The sequence below is a fragment of the Elgaria multicarinata genome, chromosome 2, assembly GCF_023053635.1.
Source record: "Elgaria multicarinata webbii isolate HBS135686 ecotype San Diego chromosome 2, rElgMul1.1.pri, whole genome shotgun sequence".
NCBI lineage: Eukaryota > Metazoa > Chordata > Lepidosauria > Squamata > Anguidae > Elgaria > Elgaria multicarinata.
In genome coordinates, this window is record NC_086172.1 from 12724445 (window position 1) to 12745318 (window position 20874).

At 40.1% G+C, this 20874-nt stretch overlaps 2 protein-coding genes across 7 annotated transcripts in view; one reads left to right on the top strand and one right to left on the bottom strand.

Moving 5' to 3' along the window:
- Nucleotides 1–20874, bottom strand: part of RAMP1 (receptor activity modifying protein 1) — a 547734-nt gene that overhangs the window by 357141 nt on the left and 169719 nt on the right. The gene's annotated exons all lie outside the window — the stretch shown is intronic.
- The window catches only part of HDAC4 (histone deacetylase 4), a 192592-nt gene that overhangs the window by 69847 nt on the left and 101871 nt on the right, over nucleotides 1–20874 (top strand). For 5 of the 6 annotated variants that reach the window (XM_063116011.1, XM_063116008.1, XM_063116012.1 and 2 more), the window contains 2 exons: nucleotides 18913–19157; nucleotides 19787–19937. In XM_063116011.1, coding sequence (XP_062972081.1) covers nucleotides 18913–19157; nucleotides 19787–19937 — 396 coding nt within the window. The remainder of the gene's footprint in view (nucleotides 1–18912; nucleotides 19158–19786; nucleotides 19938–20874) is intronic. The other variant, XM_063116010.1, reaches the window with a different exon arrangement.

Sequence of the window (20874 nt, forward strand, 5' to 3'; positions counted from 1 at the left end):
GCCTGGCTGCTGCTTCCTCCCTCACTGGTGGCCTCTGCAGAGACAGTTGGTAGCAGGAGGGAGGGGGCTCTCAGCTGGAGCTGGACCCAGGCACGGTGGAGAGGTGCCTGGCTGCTGCTTCCTCCCTCACTGGTGGCCTCTGCAGAGACAATTTTATCCTGGTTGTGCTTTTTATACTGTATTTTGTAATTGTGCTTTTAACATGTTGGTTGTTTTATAATGGTTTTAATTTTTGTGAACCTCCCAGAGAGCTTCGGCTATTGGGCGGTATAGAAATGTAATAAATAAATAAATAAATAAATAAATAAATAAAAATATTAGGCAGAATAAGAAAAGGAATTGAGAATAAAACTGCTAGTATCATACTGCCTTTATATAAATCCATGGTGCGACCACACTTAGAATACTGTGTACAGTTCTAGTCACCACACCTAAAAAAAGATATTATAGAGCTGGAAAAAGTGTAGAAAAGGACAACTAAAATGATTAAGGGGCTGGAGCATCTCCCCTATGAGGGAAGGTTACATCAACTGGGATTGTTTAGCTTGGAAAGAAGGAGGCTAGGGGGAGACATGATAGAGGTGTACAAAATTATGCATGGTATGAAGAATGTGGAGAGGGAGACATTTTTTCTCCCTCTCTCAAAATACTAGAACCTGGGGTCATCCCATGAAACTGATTTGTGGGAGATTCAGGACAAATAAAAGGAAGTACTTCTTCACACAACCCATAGTTTAACTGTTGTTTTTATACTTTTTGATGTTTTTTAAATTTTGTATACTTTTAATGTTTACCATTTTAATTGTTGTAAACCACCCAGAGAGCTTTGGCTGTGGGGCGGTATATAAATGTAATAAAATAAATAAATAGTTAATTTGGATGGCTTTAAAAGGGGGTTGGATTAATTCTTGGAGGCAAAGGCTATCAGTGTCTACTAGGCTATGAGAAAAAGAGGTGACTAGTTCAAAAAACTTTCAACCAAACTTGTACAACACTCAACGTTCTGTTTCTGTCACAGAACACTTTGACTGCTGACAGAGACAGAACGAACATGACTGCAGTCTTGTAAAAAATATCTATAAGGTTTCAAATTTATAATTACTTCAAAAAGTAATTCATTTCGTTGTACAGCTCCTGACGAAAGATCTCCAGATCCAAAACGTTGAGCGTTGTACAAGTTTGGTTGAAAGTTTTTGAACATTTTTTATATTTCGGATAAGAAAAATAAAGAAACCTCTTTTGACATTTCATAGCACCAGAGCTAGTCACCTCTTTTTCTCATAGCCTTTTCGTGGTGCTTTCCCCCTCTTTTTCCACAACTATCAATGGCTACTAGCCTTGATGGTTGCGTCCTATCTCCAGTATTCGAGGCAGTAAGCCTGTGTGCACCAGTTGCTGGGGGCCATGGGTGGGAGGATGCTGTTGGTCCCTGGCCAATGGCTGGTTGGCCACTGTGTGAATAGAGTGCTGGACTAGATGGACCCTTGGTCTGATCCAGCATGGCACTTCTTACATTTGTTGTGGCGCTTCCATTCATGGGAAAAGAAAGAAAATCAAATACTGTTCTTAGCATTACTTGAAAAAACGCCCTCTGTGCCTTGCAAGTCACTTCACTTCCAGACAGTAATGCCAACCATGCTGACAAGGTCCTCTGTTATCACAGAATTTCTGCCTGCTTGGGAAGGCAGGGATCTCTGGTAATAGTCAACACAAATAACACAAAATGTTGGAGAAACGGCAGTCAGCAAGTTTGGTGAATCTTAGGGTACTAACGATAATAAATAAAAAATAAGCATTTGAACTAGAGAAATAGTGGTCGTGTTCGGACATCACATTAAACCTGTGTGCCGCATGCAGCCCAGCATGGGTTTTTGGTGCCCCCTGATGGGTCCTTTGCCACTTCTGTGGCTGGTGCCGTGCTGCTGGATTCCCAGCAATTCTACTTGGAAATATAGCATCAAGGAACACATGCCTAGGATCCCAGCAGACGTTTTCACTCCTGCCATTAGAAAAATGAGGGAGAAGGTGATTTTTGTCTGTTCCCTCTCCCTTTGTAGCCCCAATGTCTTGTCACAGATTTGGGGGTGTGGATAGGGATGAAGGGGAGGTGGGGGAATCAGTGAAGACCAGCTCCTCCTCCATTCTGCCAGAGAAATACTCTGCTGAATCAGAAGCCTTCTTCTATATGAGAGGCTGATGTTGGGTCTAGTTCAACTTAAGTCTAAGGCTTGCTCCCAAACTCACAGTGGTTACACTCCTGGAGGCTGAGTAATATCTGATTTTGCTAAGATCTCTTAACATTTTAGGACAATACATACTGAAATTTAAACAGGTAGATAGTCTTTAAAATGCTGGCTGAGTGTATTAAATTTTCTAGAGAAAAGCTGTTCTTTCCTTGCAGACAATTTATCCTGATGCAGAAAAAATGTTTCTGATTTCCTAACCCTGGTTGAAACATAGGAACTCTGTTATGGGCTCCCTTTTGCTCATCCCTTTCCCACAATTCTCCATTTCCTTCAGTTTTTAGAGGTCAGTTAGTGCACAGGGAACACAAGCCATGGTTATCTCCAAAAAAGGGAAGAGGGGAAACTCACATTGTAGTGTGGAGAAAGTAGAATACAGTTCCACAACACCTGAGATAAGAACATTGTCTACACAGGGCTAATAATGAGTGTGTTACTATGAAGGCCAGTATGAATATAGTTTGCCTAGTAACATAAACCATACTACTCCTACATTCTTTTTGGACTCATTAGTCTAGCTTCATAGATTTTGCCATTTTATAATTATCTGTTACTTAAAAAGGCCTTTAAAACAGAGTAGATGTTAATCTAATATGTAGTGATCTTCAGCTAAGTTATTCCATGTTGAGGTATGTCCTGTTACAGCTTAAATTAAAAAAAATACCATTCCTTTATCTTGGCACTGCAGTCAGATACTGCAGAAGCTTTTTTCTATAAATAGCTATGATCTCACTGTCTCTTAGTGTTTCAGCTAGTTTTGACATTTACTGAAGAGTAGATAGTGGAAAGAGTGCCTTGCATATACAATATATTCTTCTAAACAATACCATTGTTAAAGCAAGTATTCTTTTTAGTCTGACAATATTGTGTACAAGAAAATGATGCAAAACCACATTTTTTTAGAGGTAATATGAAAGTTGAATATTTGCTCATATTCTAAGCCTGTTTAGGGGGTGGGACAAATGTGTTCTTTAAAATAAAGTATGTATAATTTGAATTTATTCCTTCTGTTTAATATGTGCTGAACATACCTGAGTTGTGTGCAGTATTTTTCTCACGTGAGAAGATTACTTGACAGTCATCAACGTGATCTAAAATACTGCAGGACCTGTGATATACATGTTTGAGCAAGGATTCCTCATTCATTTCAGTGTCTGAAATCACTTTGGATACACAGGGTTTGGATGACATGATAAACCATGGCAACCCACTGCTGGGGTTTGAATATTCAAAATGGCCACAGTATTCAAAATGCGCTGCAACCCGCTACGGCTTAATTAAGCCATGGTGGGCTGTGGTGATTGTGCGAACCAGCCCAGTGTGTATGCCATTGCTTATCCAAAAGCTCTGCATTATGTGTACATTCAGAACACAGATCTACCAGTAGGCTATAGGATCAAAGCAAGTTTGTTCTTAATATATTGATGATGGAAACAAAAATTACAATACAATGACAAAGGATCAAATATTGAAGACACTGAGGATCGAACAAGGAGTCCGATACTCAGACTAAGAAAAAAAAACCCACACCCAGTTAAAATACATAGGCTGTTCTCAGCATTTTAAACTATGTTCAGTATTTCTTATCTTACATTTTCATGATTATGTCTTAGTATTCTGTAAAATGATTTCATCATTTTAGAGTCCTTGTTAGCTATATTACATTCCAGAATTTCTTTAATAAGTTCATACATTAAAATCCTTTGCCACATGTTCCTTCTCTATTCATCTACTGTTGGCAGTTGTTGCTTCCAATATCTAGACACTATAAAACACGAGCAACTATTAACATATTTTCTGCCATTTGACAATACTTAGCTTCTATCATGTGTTTACCTAAAAGCAACATTGCAGGATTCAGTACAATCTCACATAATCACCTTCATATCTTTGATTTTATCTATTTATTACAATTTTACACCGCTTATTAGCTGAAGCTCTCTGTGCAGCTTAGAAAACAAAGCTTACAAACATAAAATACAGTATTGTAGTAAAATATAAGATAAAACCATAGGGTGGAAACAGAATAAAACCAAGATAGTAACTAAGATAAAAGCCAGCAACACTGTGAAGATCTAAAAATGCACAACCACATTTTTTCTTTAAATTGGAAGTCTAAAAAGCCTTGAGAAATAAAAAGGTCTTCACCTGGCGCCAGGTGAGGTTCTCTGGAGAGGGCATTCCACAACTGGGGTGCCCTTCATTCCCCCCAGCCCTGCAATTTTTGTATAGTCCGACAATCTCATCAAGCAGGATGAGATTCTGGACATCTGGACATCTCCAACAGTAGCAAGTGGGAGTGTTGGTACATTTTATGAAGTCTAAAAGGAATTCTTCCTTATTATTTTTAATATCGCTCTCAGAATCTGCAAATCAAAGTGTATTTTATATACACCTGACAAAGGCAGGTTTTTTTTTTATTCTTACTATTTTGGGGACCAATTGATAAACTTTCAAAACTTCTCAAAAGGTCTAATTATATTGGAACAATATGACACTATTTTTTAAAAAAAACTTTTATTTGTAAATATTGAAACATAGGAAAGGCATTCCATATCTCATCATTTCTTGATGGTTAATAATTGCCTCCTTCTTAAGGAACTCACACTTTTTGAAATATTGATGTTCCAACCAGATTCCCAAATTTTCATTCTGTCTTGCATCTTTAAACTATTTTTGTATAAGAATGGTGCTAATGGGGAGATACTTGGTGCTACTAAATGCTTACATTTCTCTGAAATTCTCACAATTGCTTCCTGGATTGTATTTGCTTGTTTAACTTTCCCTTTGCCTTGAAATATTCACACACTCATTTATTGGGAGTGTTAACACTATTCTGTTCTATCTCCCAATGTTATTGACCTCAGTTGTCCTCTAATAGTGCAATCCTATACATGTCTATTCAGAAGCAAGTGAGTTCAGTGCAGTGATTTCCCTAGGAGATACGTTGGAGAATACATATGTCACTGAAATACATAGATGGGCAGTATCCAGTGGGTTAGAATTGCTAACATAAATTACATTGTGCTAGTGTTACTACTCACATGCAACACCAGTAGCATTAGCTGCATCACCAATTTCCCAGGAAAAACTCACGTTACTAATTCAGTGTGACTTTGTCCTAGGCAAGTGGTACAGGATTGTAGCTTAAGTTACCTGACAAATCGTAGCTCTTAATATTGCTGCTTGGTTGCAACGGCTAGTATTAGATACTGCTATAATCCTCCTTTCTTTATAATACTTAGTGTTGCCTTAAACATACTTTGAAATGTATTATGATTTGAAATAAAAGTATTAATGATTAAAAGTATATTTTTTTAGTTTTTGGAATTATCATAGGAGGTTCGTATATATAGAAATATGTTTAGTTTTATAATTTGTTGCAAGATTTTGTGAAATTAATACTCCTAGATCATAAATATCGTCAGCCATCAGGAAACATACACATCTTACTTACTTTCCTTCTTAATTGTACCAAAATTATGTCTCACTGTTATGGCAAGAATTTCTATTCCTATATTAAGTAATAACAGCGAAAGAGAACCACTCTGCCTCTTTGTTGCAGACAAATCTGATGTATTAAGTTTTTCTTGCTTGTTTATGCCCTTCGATCTTTATATAGTGAGGAAGTGCAGGATAGATGCTTTTGATCCAGATAAAAGCATTTAAAACTTCTATGAGAAAAGGGCATTCTATTCTGTTAAAGCATAAGTTAAATAAAGAACAGTTGAAATGTTATGTTTTGATCTATAAGTGATGCTGATAATATTTTGAATTGTAAAAAATTGTCTACCTTTGATGAAGTCTGTTTGCCCATTGTTTATAAAGTTCAGTTGCCATCAGTGTTTCCAAACTTTATCATCCACATTGGGAAGTGAAATTAATGTTTGTTAGATTTTCTGTCTTAACTGTCTTTCGGTTAAAAAGCTTGGTATTTCTTCAATTTGCATAATGTGAGTAAAGAAATCTTTCAGTAAGTATTGTGCTAATTCATTACTAAAGACTTTTGCCGTAAGCCCTGGCACCTTAATATTTTTCAGTCCATTAGTAGGTGTTTTTATCTCCTGAATCGAAAAAGCTTCTTCCCCAAACAGTAGATAATCATTCATAGTCCTTGGAATATCTAAACTACTTAAGAAATTCCCACTCTCTCTCTGTTTCCATCAGAGCCATATAGATGTTCATAATACTTAGGGAATTATTCTGCAAACCACTCATAAAAGTGAACATATTGGTCTTCTACCTTATTCTGAGGTATATGTAAGCAATTAGTCTTTTCTAAATATTTTCCTGACCTACTTTCCAAATCAAAAGCAGAGGGTGTTTGACTTTGCTGCCTTCTGTGGTCCAAGTAATTTTAATTTATGTTTAGAAGTTCCAAGTTTTTGTTTCGTATAAGAGTTCAACTCTATTTTTGTTCTGCACTGTTATTTATTAAATAATATACAAATCCTTTCTCCCACTGTTTTATAATAATCTTTTAATGTATATGAATAGCAATTGAATTAAAGTGGGAATCTCCATATGTAGATTATACCACCTTTATTCAGTTGCTTAGTTCCAGTTTTTCTTCCCTTTTTTTTTTAGTGTTGTCAGGAACAAATCTGCAAAAATTGGCACCTCTTCCCTACTTACCGTTACTTGTGGTTGAGCTTTAAATGCCACCTTAAGTGCCAGTTTTGGTAGAAGGTAGAGTACAAGGTAGAAGGTAGAGTACAAATAAAATAAATGCACAATATATTTTGAGCTGAAATCTAAGAATGTTGCAAGTATCTCTCTAGAACAAGAGTGGGGAACCTCAGTGGGCTAAATTTGGCTTTCCTGGGTCCCAGTCAGGCCCTCCAGGGTTACCCAGAAGGCCACACCCTCATTTCCCCAACCAGCAGTCTTTTAGTGGTTCTTCTTCGTGGTCTCTGTGCATCACACATATGGGCTTTGCTTTGCGCCTGTGTGGAGCTCGTTTCGGGAACTTTCCATAGCTGAGAACCTTTTGGCGGGAACCCTCCCCCACGTCCTATTGCACATGTCGCACAGGGTTCCTGCCCAGTCTCCCAGTTCTTCTTTGATGGACATTGCAGCTAGATGCGTAGGGAACTTGCTTGTCCTTGGACTGCGTTTTTTCTCTTTAGCTGAGTTTTTTCTTGATTCATACTTCCCTCAACTTCTAATTTCCTCGTTTCTTCCGAGGCAAAACAATTCAGTAAGCTTTGCGTTCTATGGATTGATCCTCCGTATACTATTTTCCGTAGGGCCAAAGTGATTCTGTGACCTTACTGCTTTCTTACCAAAGCTAATCTCGTCTTTTCACCTCAACCAAGACATAGTTTTGCCTGCGTTTTTCCTTCCCCTAGATCTCAGTTGGAGTTGATAATGCATATTCTAGACTACTGCCATGCTCCAGCTTATAGGGCAAAGCCAGAGTCGTTTTGGCAATGAACAAAGTCTGTTACGGAGGAGGCCCAAGAAAAGGACAGCCACTTTCCCTTCAATGCCTAGCAGCATGGGGTGTACAGACAGTACAGCTGGCATATACTCTGTCAGAATGCCAAAAAAAGGCAAAGGGGGTAGAAAGAAGGATTATTGATTAATTTCAATAAATAATTCTGAAGCATTTTGGACCCTTTTGTCCTTCCTCAGAATAATGTTTTAGAGCATAAGGGATATCTACTTTACAAGCTCTAGTCTCCTATATTTCGGGCCTACAGCTTTTGGGTTTAGTGAGTGCCCATTCTGCTCGAGGAATTGACTACTCACTGAGTTTTGAAAGGGGTGTACCTCTGCCCGACTTCTGTTGAGAAGCAACCTGGTTGCAACCATTGACTTTTATATGGCATTACCAATTGGATGTTAAGGCCTGAAAGGATGGTGCATTTGGATGTGTGCTATTATCATTGCTCCTTAGCTGAGACACCAACCCACTTCTGTTCAGTTAGCTTGCTACTCGTCTACGAAGAAGGACAGGTTGCTTACCTGTAACTGTGGTTCTTTGTGGGGTCATCAGTGCATTCGCACAAGCCAGTGTCAGGCTCAATTTTAGAATTGATACTGAAGTTTCCTTCAGTTGCAAGGCCACAAGTTGGTCTCAGGGAATTGGGGGAATAGGTGGGAACCTGTTCTGGACATGTGCGCTGAGAAAGTGGGAGAGGGGCTTATGCCTAAATTCCTCAGCTGTGTAAAGTTTCTGAATTGAGGCTTTGCACAGGCGCAGAGCCCATAGGTGTGAGTGCACAGATGACCACTTGAAGAACCACAGTTGCAGGGATGCAATCTCTCCTTTCCTGGCTTCTGTGCATTTTCTTCCCCTTCTAAAAGGTTGAAATGCCTCTCCTAAGGCTTATTATATTATTATTTATTGCATTTTTATTTATTGCATTATTATTTATTGCATTGATGGTGCTATATAAATAAATAATAATAATAATAAAAAAATAATAATAATAATTTATAACCCACCTTTTTTCCTCCAAGGAACCCAAGGTGGCATACATAATCCTCCTCCTCCTCCTCCTCCTCTTCATTTTATCTTCACAATGACAGCCCTGTGAGGTGGGTTGGGCTGAGAGTCTGTGACTGGCCCAGAGTCACCCAGAAGGTTTCCATGGCCGAGTGGGGACTAGAACCCGGATCTCCTGACTCCCAGTCTAACACTCTAGCCACTACACCACCCACTGGCTCCCTAAGGCTTAGTTACAGGCAGTAAAAGCTTTAAGTTACAATGGGCTGGCATTTTTTATTTATTTTTTAATCATTTCAAAGAAGTCTTCATAGGATTATACATGCTTGATTCATATTATTCTACTTTATAACCAATCTTTATAACAGTGCTCATGTAAATTCATTCATACTTTTTCCTTCTAATTCATTCAAAATATGTAGAAGAAATAATATATATTTTTCATAATTAATTCAAGAAACACACAAAAAAAGTTAATTTATGTCTTTTATTTATTTATTTATTTATTTATTACACTTCTATACCGCCCAATAGCCGGAGCTCTGGGCGGTTCACAAAATCATTTGTGGGCTCTGCGCCTGTGCAAAGCCTCAATTCAGAAACTTTAGGGTGGATTCCTGCATTGAGCAGGGTGTTGGACTCGATGGCCTTGTAGGCCCCTTCCAACTCTGCTATTCTATGATTCTATGATTCTATGATTTGGGCAACAAAGTAAAAGGAAAGGAAAAAGAGAGAGTAGCCTTCTCACTGCTATCTGAATTCTGGAGGTTTGGGGTGAAGTGTCATCAGCATGTGGATAACATCCAGCTTTGTGTGCCAAATTAATGACTGGCCACATCCTTAGGGATTGATGAGGGCCAATAAACCGATACTCAGGCCAAACAAACTGGCGTTACTTTGGGTAGGTAGTGTGTCCACCCAAAAAAGTGATTTTCTTCCTGTTAGATGGGGTTGCACTTTCCCTGCCAGTTCAGAGCAGGTTCAGAGCTTGGGAGTGCTCCTTGATACAGCCTTGTCAGTAGAAGCACACATTTCTTTTGTGGTACAGAGTGCTTTTAGACACCTTAGGCAGGTAAACCAGCTGCAACCCTACCTCGACAGAGATAGCTTCAGTTATCCATGACCATGCTCTGGTATCCCTCAAGTTAGACTACTGTAATGCGCTACTGTATACAATAAGCTCCCTATGAAGACTGTTCAGAAACTGTTGTTAGATTATTAACTGGGATTGGATGTCATGATCATACCATGCCTGTGCTATGCCAACTGCACTGATTCTCAGTCTGTTTCCAGGCCCAATTCAAAGTGCTGGTTTTGACCTTTAAAACCCTTTGTGTATTAGGACCAGAGTACTAGAAAGACCATCTTTCTCCATATATAACTTTTTGTTGTTTGTTCGTTCAGTCGCTTCTGACTCTTCGTGACTTCATGGACCAGCCCATGCCAGAGCTTTCTGTCGGCCGTCGCCACCCCTAGCTCCCCCAAGGTCAAGTCTGTCACCTCCAGAATATCATCCATCCATCTTGCCCTTGGTCGGCCCCTCTTCCTTTTGCCTTCCACTTTCCCTAGCATCAGCCTCTTCTCCAGGGTGTTCTGTTTTCTCATTATGTGGCCAAAGTACTTCAGTTTTGCCTTTAGTATCATTCCCTGAAGTGAGCAGTCTGGCTTTATTTCCTGGAGTATGGACTAGTTTGATCTTCTTGCAGTCCAAGGCTCTCTCAGAACTACCTGTATATTATGAAGTTCAGTGAAGGGCGTCCCTCACAATCTGAGGTGAGATGCATGGCTTCCGCAGAGACCCCTTCATAATAATGATACCCCAGTTATGAAACACTCTCTTTAGAGAGGTTCACCTGATGTCTACTTTATTGTCCTTTTGGTGTCAGGCCAACACTAGTCCCGAGTGTTTTTGAAGAATTTTGTTTTAATATTGCTGGCTGTTTGATAATTTTGTGGCTTTTAGCTTATTTTGTTTTTTGTATTTGCATCTTAATTGTGTGTTTTTTTGTTATTGTTTTTTTTTATAAACTGCACTGGGAATGTGAACAAAGGGTGGTATAAAATACTTATAAAAAACAAACAAACAAACAAACAAATATAATAAGGCTTTAATGTTGTCCCTTCATTCAGTTCAAACAATGTCTAAACATGCCTTGTTCATTATCGTAATAAAAGGCTGCTCAGAGCTTGTTCTTCTCAAAGTTAGCAGTTTCCAAATTAGTGGAAATGTTATTAGCTTACAGTTTGTAGTGAGGTCTAAAAAAACCAAACTAGGTTCCATAAGGGACCTAAAGGAAATAGAGAAAAAGACAATCTCCAGGCTTTTATCTGCCCTGTCCGAGGACTATTGCCCTTTGAGGTGCTCTTGCACCAGCTACTTCCTGATCATAATAGTCTGCCCACCAAAAAACAGACATGGCAGTAGTCCCAAGGGAAACAGAGGGTCCTCAGCCCCTCTTTCCTCTCTCCTCCATGATAGCAGGTAGCAACAGTGACATTCACTGGAAGACAGAAACAAACTTCAAAGTGATCTTGATAGGCTGGAGTGCGGAGATGAAAACAACAGAATGAAATTTAATAGAGATATACCTAGGAAAAAGAAACCAAATGCACAGTTACAAGATGGGGGACACTTGGCTCAGTAATACTACAAGTGAGAGGGATCTTGGAATTGCTGTAGAACATGAGCCAACAGTGTGATATGGCTGCAAAAAAAGCAAATGCTATTTTGAGCTGCATTAATAGATGTATAGCTTCCAAATCACGCAAGGTACTGAGTCGGCACTGTTTAGGCCTCATCTTTAGTATTGTGTCCAGTTCTACGCACCACACTTCAAGAAGGACGCAGACAAGCTGGACGGGGTTCAGAGGAGTGTAACAAGGAAACAAAGCCCTACGAGGAGAGACTGAAAGAACTGGGCACGTTAACATTGAAAAGAGAAGGCTGAGGGGACACATGATAGCACTCTTCAAATACTTGAAGTTCAAGTACAAACTGACATGGGACACCCAAATCAGTGAGACTTCTTTATTACAGGAAATCCATAGTCAAATCTTAATGGTTACACACCTCAGAAATTCATATTGCAGATGGTCAGAGCTATAGGCTCCCAAAAATTTCCAAAACAGTCAAAAGCTAATCACTACAATAGCAACGTGGTTTCCCAGTTGCCATCTCCACGATTCTAAAAACGGGTTCCAAATTCAGACAAGGGAGGGGAAAGATTCCTGATATGATCCTTCAGTCAATCACAGTGGGAAATTCTTGAAAGGCTTAACAAACCATCCCAAGGAAGCTGGTCCAACCTTGGGTCATTCGTTGGTAACTTGAGGGAACAAGGTCAAAGCCTAAACAAGATCACAGTGAAGGCAAAACCTCAGCTACAAGGTGTCCCGTGCTTCTGCTTCAGCGCTGGGAACTCCCCGCTGCCTGATTTGGCAGCAGTCAAAATCCAGCCCAGTCTGCTGCTACACTGAGCTGTTGACCAACAAGAACACACAATCCACAGCAAATGAGAGTTCAAGTCTATGAAAAGCCTTACAGTACTTTTTATGACAAAGTCCTTAGTAATCCAAAGTCCAATTCATGTGCAGAGTGCTTTAAAAGTCCCAGATGGTGATGGATCCAAACAGGGAGGGGTTTCAGGCCATGCCCACAAGATGTTCAAAGCAAAGGCTTCTTGCTTTTGTTTCAACTTAAAAAGGGAGGTGTAGGCCTCCTCCAGACCACTAGACAGACAGGGGCTTTGGCCTTTCAGCAAGGCCCTTGTCAAACAGAGTGGCACTGCTCAGCCCACCAAGATGATGCTACAATCTGACTCCTTCAGCAAAGCCCATACCTCTTCCAAAACTCTGTCTGGTTCCCAGAGAAGCCTTGCAGCCTCAAGATTGAGGCAGGGGGTGAAGCGACTCCCATCTGTTTTTTCTTTGAGAACACTGGCAAAGATAAGTTTGCATAGATTCTAACATTCCACACTAGTCCTAATTAAATCTAACTGCAAATTGTACGGCCTATCGGCCATGCTGAAACCTATACCTGAGAGTCACTCTCTCAGCAGCATTTGATTCCATCAATTATGCTATCTTGCTAGTGTGGCCTTGTAGTTTGTGTGTAGATAATATGGTGAATAGGGCTCATTACTGTGAGTATGGTTTCAGAAAGCACCATTCAGAAAGTAGCATTGGGGGAATTCTGCTCAATCCCATAATGTTCGAGTTGTGGGGTTCGAAAGGTTCCATATTTTCTCCTGTGTGCTTTAAGATCTACATGAAGTTCATGGGTTAGGTAATCTGAGGGCTTCGAGTAAAGAGTCATTGGTATGATGACGACGACACCCAGTTCTATTTCTCTTTGCTATCTGAGTCAGGTGAGGCTGTGCAGATGCTGAACTGTTGTTATTCAGTAATTGGCTGAATTTTGGCCAATAAACTGAAGTTGAATCCTGAGAAGACAGACACTATGACTAGGTAGTTCTTAAATTCTAGAACTTTGTGTTCAACCGGTTCTAGATTGAGGTGCTCCTTGAGGGGAGTTCCTAGGCCCAGTGTTGTCAACTGGAGACACAGGTGGCCCGGAGTGCATTTTATCAGCATTGCCTTGTTCATCAGTGTGGCCATTCCTGAACTGGGATTGCCTGGCTACAGTTACCCATGCTCTGGTAACCTCCCAGTTTGGATTATTGTAATATGTTATAAATAGGCTTTCCCTTGAAGACCACTTTGAAGCTTCAATTAGTGCAGAATTAAGCCATTATAATTCTGACCGGTTTAGCTGGGTGGAGTCAAATTACACCAATTCTGGAAGAGTTACATGGTCTTCCTATTCACTTTCAAGCTTAACTTGAGGTGTTGATGCTTACCTTTAAAGCTCTAAATTGCTTTGGACCCCATATCTGAAGGAATACTGTGTACCATTCCAGCCTGCCCATGCATTAAGATTTTCAAAGAAGGCCCCTCTCCATGTACTATTTGTAGGAGAAGTACAAAGATGAGGGCCTTTTCTGTGGTGGTGCTCTGACTCCAGAATACCCTCCCTAATGACTTTTGACTGGCATCAGGGTTACGTTACTTTCAGTGCAAGGTCAAGACATGTTTGTTTGCCCAGACATTTTAAGCTTGTTTTATAGTATGGTTTTTAATGTTTATTATTAATTTTATGTCTTGTACACAACTCTAAAATCTATTTAATGATGGATGATTTACAAATTTTTAGAATAATAATAAAATAATGAAGATTAGTTAGTTTTCCACATTTACTATTCTGGAAATATAAATTTCTTAAGTCAGTTTTAATGGTGTTAAAATGCTAACTTCTAAGACAGTGATCCATATCTAATAAAAAATAATGTAATCCTTCAAAATATCTTTTATTTATTTATTTATTTAATGGTGATTGAAAAGTCTGGACCAAGAATACAACCTATTCATAATTTAGATCTAATTTGTGCCTTTGGCATTTCTCATTAAAACTCTGAATGTAGCCTTTGTATTTTTTGTAGATGTCATGAATCTGTTCATACTAATATGTTGTGAAGACATAGCTGTTAAAAGCAATTTCCTAGTTCGCCATAAAATATTCATGACAATACAGGCTTTTTCTGTTTGGCTGACATGTTCATTAAGTAGAGAAGGTTTTATTGTTTCCCAAAGAGTACTGTGGGTCAGATGCACGCATTGCTTCGGTTTGGAACTCGTGGCATGTCTGATACTTTTTTTGTGACTGAAATAGTGTGAGTCATGTTTGACGCACCAGTCTGTGAATACAATAAATGGGAATGATGTTGATGATCTCTGCAGCTGGCATCCTTGTCTAGTAATGAAGGCACATATGAGGTAGATTTTGTTTCTAACAAATAGTGAAAATGTGTAAGTTTTCTTCCACAGTATAATAAAAACTTGTTTTACGGGCCACATTTCAGAAGTAAATTAGTGAAGAAAGTTTTAGTTTGTTGCTGATGATTTCCATGCGATATAAGGATACATGGTTTCATGTTGAGAGATCTACATATTCGTTTTGCAAACTGGTTGCCTAAGGGAATCTTTTTTGGAGTTGGGTTACACTATATTCAAGGAGATGTCCCTGTAGACCCGAATCTAGAGAAAGTGAGTGATGCTTGGGTCCCATTTAAGTCAATAGGATACAAGTTGCAGCCAACGTAAGTCCCATTCATTTCCGTGGGCTGGGGCCGTGATGAAATACTTAGCTGGCTGTTTTATTATATATTGGATAGAGCTGTTCCAGGCTGCGAGGCCAACCAGGAGTCAATTGTTCTCCCTGCTCGCCATGTCGCTCGACCTCACTCACCCATCGAACCTGGCGAGCCCCTGCCCACCCGAGCCACTGCCCCTGCCCACCCGTGGGACGTACCTGACCCATTCAGCAGCTGTCCTTCCTTGATGAGAGCTGCCATTTTCGTTTCCTAGATCTAGTGTTCTAACTACAGCGGCCATAAAGCGCCATTTCCTGAAGGGTCATTTCCAATCCACTCTTGATTGCTTTGGCCCAATCTGGGCCCAATCTGGATTTGGACTGAGGCATGACAGATAGGCCTGCTTCGGTTCAGGATCCAGATTCAGAACCGAGGCAATGCACAGCCCTAATATTTGAACTCTTACATTGTGCAGTTTTTTTTTTTTTTAAAAAAAAACCAGGTAGCATAAACTGTGTCAAGAGCCTGTTGGGGTTAGAAATTGCAAAAAAGAAAAGAAATAAAATACACACGTTTGCTTCTAGTTTTTCCAGCTCCTGTCACAGGTAATAAAATAACTTTTCAGATTGCATGTAATTTATATACTAAAATTAATATTCTGTCCAAATCATCATCTATGTGATTTTTCACAATGACTTAAATATATTTGATTGGATCGCATAGGGTTTCTTGGGGTTTTAATGAAGGTTGGAGGTAAACCAAGGTCATCATAAAATTGTTTGTGGAAGGTATGTTGTTGTTTTGGAAAGCACCATGACTGGAACTTGCTGTTCGTATTAATTTACTTTTATAGGCCAAACCAATCCTTCCTCCCTCAGAAGGGTTGATGGAGGGGCTGTGGCTATGGTAGAGCATATCCTTTGCATGCAGAAGGTCCCAGGTTCAATTCCTGGCCTTTCTGATAAGGCCGGAAAAACGCCTGCCTGAAACCCTGGAGAGCTACTGCCAATGGTCTGGCTCAGTAGAAGGCAGCTTCTTATGTTCCTAAAACAAAGTATAATTCATCATATATATTAATAGTAAACGTGGTGGCTTTGTGCCTGTCAGTAGGGCAGTGAAATAGGACTACCCACAGCCAAAGCTGGGGTTTCTGCATATACATTTTTTTTATTTCTATGTTTGTGTATATGTAATGTATATGACACCCTATAAAAAAAGGTTCTCAAGGTGGCTCCCACAATAAAACAGGTTAAAACAACATATACAATAATAAAAATCTAAAATATCTGGGAGAAGAGAAATGTCTGCCTGGTGCCAAAATGATCGGTGTGGGTATCAGGTTTACCTCCTTGCTCTTGTGGCCACCTGCTTAACTTTATTTGGCAGACAAAGGGCTTCGAAAAGCGAGCTAAGGGTCCGGGCAGTTACATATTGGAAGAGAGGTTCCTTTAGATCAGGGTTAGGGAACCTGGTCCCCCAGATGTCTTGGGAAACAACTCCCATGTGCCCCAGCCAGCATGACCAATAATCAGGGATATGGAGGTTTGGGCATGCTGTGCACCTGCCTCTGCTCCAGACCAAGGATGGGCCAGCTGGAAGTGAGTACAGATGGGGCATGTGGGGGCTTTTGGCAGCTGGACAGCTGGTGCTCCCACGCTGGGATTTAAATACCAACGAAAGCAAGCAGCAGGGACCAGGAGAAGTAGCAGCAGTATCATCCATTTTAAACAAAACAGCAAGGAAGCAGGGGCTTCTAAGAGAATTTGTCAAGAAGTTGGTGAGTTAACTGGCCAATGTTTGTATGCACTTAAAGAGGTGAAAGGAGTTGGGAGATTCTAGATTCAGGTGTCCGTGGTGAGCCAACTTTGGAAAATGAGATTAAAGTCAGTGTCCTTTAAAACTGCTGCAGGTAAGTCCCATTGATGAGCCAGGCATCTTAACCCTCCTAGAGAGGTGAGGAGGACCCCTTACACACACACACACACACACACTGAGTTAAAGAGTGAGTGGTGGGCTCTGATGGGTTTCCCTTAAAAGTGAAAGCCTCTATACCCCCCCCCCTTTTGGGAGAAAGTCTGACAAGGGACTATGGGAGTTGATGTCCAGAACATCTGTAGGGCCCTCGGTTGCCTACCTCTGCTTTAGTTACTCCGGCCCAAATCCATTTAGGGCTTTAAAGGTCAATGCAAACATTTTGAACTGAGCCTGGAATTGGACTGGAAGGCAGAGTGGTTGACAAACCACTGGTGTCACATGATCGTATCAGCCAGTCTAATTTAGTAACTTAGCAGCTCTGTTTCAGACTAACTGATTTTTTTGAACCATATTCAAAAGTAGCCCCACATACAACACATTGCAGTAATCCAACCAGGATGTTTCCAGAGTATGGATTACTCTTACCAGTCTACCTCTGTCAAGATATGGTTGCACATATGTCACCCTAAGCTGATAAAAGGTGCACCTAGTCACTGAAACCACCTCCCTCAAGTGACAATGATGGATCCAGGAGCACCCCCAAACAGTGCACCTGATTCTTCAAAGGGAATGCCGCCCCCTCCAAAATTGATTGAACACCACACCACAACTGGGCAATTGAAACACCCACCAACAGTTCCTCTGTCTTGGATTGACTTTCAGTTTATTGGCACCAATTCAGGACATCCATTTCTTTACATAAATTACATATCTCTTTTTCAAGCCCTTCTGTAGAACAGAGATAGTGTGTTTGTGAAGTTAAAGTAGAACTTGCAGTTTCAGAGACAGATATTTGAACTTCCCCATGTAATTGTGACATGCTCTTTCGAAAAGTACTCGGGCATGGTTGAAAAGCTCCAGTATGGTCCATAGTATAATTTCAGGTACTAGATTGGAATTTCAGAATTAAAACAGAAACTTTTATTTTATGACTCATATGAGATTGTGTGTATGGGGTGGGGTTGTGGTATGTGTGTGGGAAAGGGCCCATGTTGGACATTTATACTGAGTCCCCCAAAATAAAGTTTAGGCTCTGGCTGCCTCTAAGCCAGATGTTGTACCCTACACAGTGCATTTCTATTGGGGGCATTTAATTCTTCGATGGTGTTAGTTATGCAATGAAGAGAAGAAGGAGGAATCCTCCTGAAAAGCCCTTAAGAGTTTTTCCCTTGACAAAAAGACCTTTGTTGAAATGCATTGGGAGCACGACCGGTGCAGCTCTCTCGCTCTCTCTTTTTATTTTGGTTAGTTTATCCCTTCCAGTTTTCTGTCCTACCTCACCAGACCCCTCAGCTCTTCTGGCCTGCTGGTGGAGCCCAAGTGTTCCCACCAGCTTACAGCAGAGTCCCCATCATCTTCAGCAGAGGCTGCTGGGAGAGCATGCTGCTGCCTCACCAGACCTCATCCCTTAGTTGGTTGGTCTGTCACTTTTTATCCCTGGAACCCTAATTCTTATCCATGGTACTTTCAAAATCAATATACCTGGGAAAGGGACTGATGTTGTCTGTTTATGCAGTATTTATTTAATAATAACACTGTTATTAATAATAATATACTGTTAGTTTTACCCTACCCTGTGCCTGCTTACCCTACCCTGTGCCTGTTTGCATTCTCTTCCCCTCCTTATTGTTTTACTATGATTTTATTTGATTGTAAGCCTATGCGGCAGGGTCTTGCTATTTACTGTTTTACTCTGTACAGCACCATGTACATTGATGGTGCTATATAAATAATAATAATAATAATAATAACAACAACAACAACAACAACAACACATATATACTGCTTAATATGAAAAGTAATCCATTCTGAAGTGAGGAACAAGAAGACGTGTAATTTTAAAAAGAATTACATAGCTGTGAGCCCATCCATATGCAGTTTGTTAAAACAAACTTTACATCTTTCATGTTATGTGGCTTTTGAGGAAAAAGATTTAATTCTGAAGAGTTTCATATGGCTGCAGTGCTATCGTTGTGCATGCAATGTGATGATACTCCCAATCCTTAAATATCTTTTTAATATGAGATATGAGACAGCACCCTAACTCTGTAACAATTGGAGATGGGATTACCTTTTTTGTTGTGTTTTGCAGTTGATGTGACCACAACCCTACCCTTGCAAGTGGCACCATCTGTAGTCCCGATGGATCTCCGCTTGGACCATCAGTTCTCCATGCCAGTGGCAGAGCCTACTTTACGGGAACAGCAGCTCCAGCAGGAACTGCTGGCCCTCAAACAAAAGCAGCAGATCCAGAGACAGATCCTCATAGCAGAATTCCAGAGACAACATGAACAGCTCTCTCGTCAGCATGAAGCTCAGTTACATGAACACATAAAGGTGAGCGATGCAAATTAAGTTTGAGCAGCAGACGAAGGTTGCTTTTAGTTTTGGAACAGAACATCTAAGCAGTATGTATTAAACAGGTCTCTGAATGTTTTATTGTTTTACTATGTACAGCACCATGTACACTGATGGTGCTAAATAAATAAATAAATAAATTAAAAAAAATAAGGTCCCACACATTTGGCACTCGCAAAACTGCTCTGGAGTGACTTTTAAGAAGCACAGAAGCAAGAACAGACTAACTAGTCTAAATCTAGGGGAACCTCTAGCCCTCCACCCTTTTACCCCTTTAATCTAAAAGCCCAGTGGAAAGGGATTCCTTGAGGGGTCCCATCCAGGAGTAGAACTGACTTGGAGCTAAGTGCACCCCTTATTTATTCCAGATGTTTTTCTAACTGTAATATATGCATTCCTCTACAAAACTTCAAGGACGTACGTTTCTTACAGTAAACATAGTTAAAATGCTCTACCCCTTCTCCTCTCTCTTTACGAGGAACTGTAATGTTCTGTTCAAGCTTTTAAGAAGTTTTATTCTGACATGCTTAGGGGATGGTCATTTAAGGTGTTGAAAGCGCAAAGATTGTGTGCATTTACTTTTCCCCACCCTTTTCCTGGCTCAACAGCAGCAACAGGAGATTCTGGCAATGAAACATCAGCAAGAGCTCTTGGAACACCAGAGAAAGTTAGAACAGCATCGGCAGGAGCAAGAATTGGAGAAACAGCACAGAGAACAGAAACTACAGCAGCTTAAAAACAAAGAGAAAGGAAAAGAAAGTAAGTAACATTAAGATAGATGATGTCAGTGATGAGTATACTAATACATGAATAGTGATGAGAGAAACATTTACCTGGTTACTTTGTACAAAAGTAGATTATAATATAGATGAAATCTTTCTGCAAGGGCAGGCTCCAAGAAAAACCCATGCTAACGGCTGTTATGCTTTTTAATCTGAAGAAAGGGAATAATTTAAAGAAAAGGCTATAACATTTTAATTGATATCACATATGAAAGATGTCTGAGTTATCTAAAAGATTCTGGTCGATGTTGATTTGTCTGACGTATGCACATAATCAGAAGATTTTATATAATTTTATGAATTAATAACACATGAGGTTATGATATGATCACTTTTTCTCCCCCCCTGCCCCGCCTGTATGGTGGTTGTATTCCCATGCATGCATGCCAAGGGTGTGTGTGTGTGTGTGAATAGGAACAGAGCTCTATTGAATCCTTTAACTTTAGCACTCCCTCTGCAGATGGGCTCTGTGTCCATGGGGGATTGGGTTATGTATGCCCTTAGTATTTCCATGTTGCATATACTAGATACTTTTGTGCTGCAACTCTGTATACTCTTGAATTTGACGATAGCTTTGACATAATTTGGAAAACAACCCTGAAATGAAGTGAAAGTACAGCATTTTCTCAAGCCCCTGGTCTTATTCCCTAGCCCACAACCCAGCTAAATTTAGAGTTAGAGGCTTCATCCTCTCCCGAGGTTTCCAGATCACCATCTCCATCCAGATCCATTTCCCCTATAAGAGAAGAGGACAGCAACATTTCTGAGGAGGAAAATGTTAGAGATAAACGTTCCCAAGGGAGGTTGTTTTCCCCATGACTCTTTCCCTTAGTTACTTAGCAGAACAGTGGAAACTCTACAGTGGGAAACCAAGGAATACATAGGGCCCATTCAGAAGACACCTTAAACCATGG